The sequence below is a fragment of the Paramacrobiotus metropolitanus genome, unplaced genomic scaffold (genome assembly GCF_019649055.1).
Source record: "Paramacrobiotus metropolitanus isolate TYO unplaced genomic scaffold, Prichtersi_v1.0 Parri_scaffold0000552, whole genome shotgun sequence".
Lineage (NCBI taxonomy): Eukaryota > Metazoa > Tardigrada > Eutardigrada > Parachela > Macrobiotidae > Paramacrobiotus > Paramacrobiotus metropolitanus.
Genome location: NW_026570772.1, coordinates 1 through 3,211, shown reverse-complemented (window position 1 = coordinate 3,211; position 3,211 = coordinate 1). Strand labels below are relative to the sequence as shown.

The 3,211-nt window shown below is 44.5% G+C and overlaps 1 protein-coding gene across 1 annotated transcript; it reads right to left on the bottom strand.

Moving 5' to 3' along the window:
* Nucleotides 1-629: 629 nt before the first annotated feature.
* On the bottom strand, nt 630-3,008 carry LOC129602525 (acidic leucine-rich nuclear phosphoprotein 32 family member B-like). Its single transcript, XM_055501557.1, has 4 exons — nt 2,500-3,008; nt 1,289-2,291; nt 1,141-1,203; nt 630-1,071 (listed from the first exon to the last, which is right to left on the bottom strand). The coding sequence occupies exons 2-4, from the start codon at nt 1,785-1,787 to the stop codon at nt 899-901; spliced, it is 735 nt and encodes a 244-aa protein (XP_055357532.1). The 5' UTR covers nt 1,788-2,291; nt 2,500-3,008; the 3' UTR covers nt 630-898.
* Nucleotides 3,009-3,211: the final 203 nt, after the last annotated feature.

Below are 3,211 nucleotides of genomic sequence, written 5' to 3'. Positions count from 1 at the left end.
TGGCGTCCAAATAGGGAACGACAGGTGAGCCGAATCCACTGACACGCGGACGTACTGTTGACGAGCTACTCCAGCCAAAACAGTATCAAGGATATATTCCAACACAGCCACGATTACTGCCGGAGCATCAATAAAGCTTATACCATCCAGATCATGGACACTTATTTGAAACAGCTTAAAATGCATGCTGTGGGTCTTGGAGAACCGGTGACCCCTGGGCTCTACTGCGACATGTTCAGCTACACAAAAATCATTCGGTATACCCGCTCCCGCCTGAGGCTCGTCGGCGACCCAGTCATCCATGCCAGCCAACTCGGCAGCATCAAGCATATCCTGATCAGCTAAGCCGTCATCAAAGACCCAATCATCTAGTGCCGCCAAGGCTGCGGCATCAAAAAGGTCATCGTCCGTTAAATCGTAATCCATTTTCGAAAGGTCAAAAATTTGCAAACGTAAAATTCTGCAAATTATTATTTACCCGAAAGCGATTTCTACATACCGCAAAAATAACAGATGTAAAATTTAGACCACCTGTATTTAACTTGGAATAATTTTCGCGCGGTCGGATTTTATATTTTTACAAAACCGAAATTTCACAGCAACGTCTCCTACGCATTTTGATGTTTCTTAACACGTACGAGTGCAACGTACAACACAAACACGTACAACACAAACAAACACGTGTTTGTGCAACGTACAGTACAAACACAAAAAAAAACATGAGTAACGACAATTAAAAATATACGTAACACCGTGTCCGAGGGGGTGAAAACAGTAACAGATAAAAAAATCATGAGATAGTTAACCACAGATACGAAGAATATATAACACTCGTTATATGGTTACCGAGGGGGTCTCCGAGGGGGTTAAAACAGGAAAAACGCACGAAGACAACTAACTAGTTAAGCATAACTACGTCGTCGTCGCTGTCCTGGCGGTCGCCGTCGGGTTCCGAGGCCGAGTCCGGGATCTCATCCGCGTCCTCATCCGAGGCCGATTCATCTACGTCCGGTTCCGAGGCGGAGTCGGAGATGTGGTCCACATCATCGTCCGACAGCAACCAAGTACGGTCTGCAAGTGTCCACAAGAAACTTTAAAAAAGTCACACAAACCGTAACGAAGCAAGTGACAAATAAATACCTGAGCCAGCCATTGACACATCGTCATCCTCATTCTCCTCCTCGCCATGGTCCGACTCGGGTTCTATGTACATAAAATTTCCTAATCAAAGTTCGACAGAATACTGTCAACATCTAGTATCATGCCGACAAGAAAAAATACTACTCACCATTCATCTCTTCATCGCTCTCGCTTTCGACGTCTCCATCCTCTCCAGTCCATCGCGTAACCTGCGGGATAACACGGATCAGTTCACTGGAATGGGTCCGGTTCACGCTGTTGCGGAACAGGTCCACGGTATGGAGTGCCGGCAGGTTTTTCAAAGGCTCCAAGAAATCCACGGTGCTGATGCCATTGTGGGCCAAAGTCAGTCGCTTCAGGTTAGGCGTCGCCGTCGCCAGGATCTCAAAATGGGGATTGGCGGAGTACCCCAACAGGTTGTCGTTGAGTTGCAGATACGTCAGGTTGGGTAACGGTGTCAAACCAAGCAGAGAAGACACTCCGCAAGCATTTGCGGACAAACACTGGAGATCAGTGAACCGAGTGAGAGGTATGTCGCGAAAATCTGCAAGCGGGAACTCATCCAAAATAATCGTCTTCGTATCAGCAGGCTGGTCCCACAGGTAGCCATACATATTGATGGTAGTGTAAACGGGTGTACGAAACATTATAAAAATTATTACAAAAAAGAGCAAAGTAAAATAAATACACAGGTTGTATGTGCAAATGTTATTAGTACAACAAAAAAGAGCAAAGTAAAATAAATACACAGGTTGTATGTGCAAATGTTATTAGTACAACAAAAAAAACTGCAGTGATCTACAGTGTATTATTGTTCATACCATTTTGTAGTGGATCCTACACTACGGCAATCTTGAGAACGAAGATTTTACATCAGCCGTTAGTGAAAATGCATATCAGTCTGCTGTGAAAATGTGCAATAGTTTGTAACTGCGTACGCAAAGGCGGTTGGATGTCAGTGCAGCGTTATACAAACGTGCTGTGAATTTGGGCAATGCGGTAGTAAGTAACTGTGTACTCATGGTGGTTGACTCCTTAACGTAACTGCCACCCGCCCAGCAGTGGTTCCGTTTTGCCTTAGTAGGAACCTTCCACTCCGATTTTGACGGTGGAGTTCTTGAAAGGAACAGCTACCTCGACTGTCAACATTTCTGCAAAACAAAACCATAAAAAGCATGAGAAAGCATAAGAAAACATGAGAAAAAATAAGAAAACATGAGAGAACATGAGAACGCATATTAAATATGAGACAATATAAAGATACGAAATGCGGCAACAGCACTCCACTTGCACTTGCCACAAATCCATCAGTGTTAAAAACAGTTGAACACAAACCACATGCAAAGCAAGGCGGCTTACCTTTCGTTGAGTGGTTTCTGGAAGGCGAGGAGAAATTCGGGAAGGATGAGGAACGTGTGTGAAGGAGAGGCCACGCAGTTAACCGTCTGCACCGATCACAACGACGCTGCAAAACAACAGCACAGATAAAATTCGGTGGTGGCCGCGAAATATTTGCCTAAAAGCAAACAATATTGCGGCACAACAACAAACAACGATGCAGGCCGTCAACACAGGTGATTCCACGATGAAGTTCCACGCTAGAAACTGCGTAATCCCGTCTGCGTCTGAGTATCCAAATGGGAGAATGCTTCCAGCAGCACAACCAATGGAAACACGCAATCAGTTTCCACAAAAACTACTGTAGCTGATATCATGGGGTCAGAAACAGTCTGGCAAAGAACAGAAATCAGCAAACAAAACTGTCACACTAATCAAGAACCAACACAAAATCACAAGTAGCGAACTCACCGCATACTTTAAAAATTTGAATTTTAAATTTCAGTATTTTTGCTGGAAGTCAGCGCTAACTGCCACCCGCCCAGCAGTGGTTCCGTTTTGCCTTAACCATACATTTCTATGGCAAACAGTCCTGCACACAAGTCTATGGCAAACAGTCCTACACAAAGTCTACGGGATCGTTATAACATACAGTCTATGGCAAACAGTCCTATACAAAGTCTACGGGAAATTTTAACATACGAGTCTATGGGCCTCAGTCCGTATTGCTGCT

Bases quoted from the DNA above. Each gene is read 5' to 3' on its own strand.
- LOC129602525 (XM_055501557.1), bottom strand. From the start codon at position 1,787: ATGTTTCGTACACCCGTTTACACTACCATCAATATGTATGGCTACCTG. The intron at 1,204-1,288 runs GTGAGTAGTATT...TTATGTACATAG, and splicing joins GAGCGATGAAGAGATGAATG to AACCCGAGTCGGACCATGGC. The intron at 1,072-1,140 runs GTATTTATTTGT...GGACACTTGCAG, and splicing joins TGTGTCAATGGCTGGCTCAG to ACCGTACTTGGTTGCTGTCG.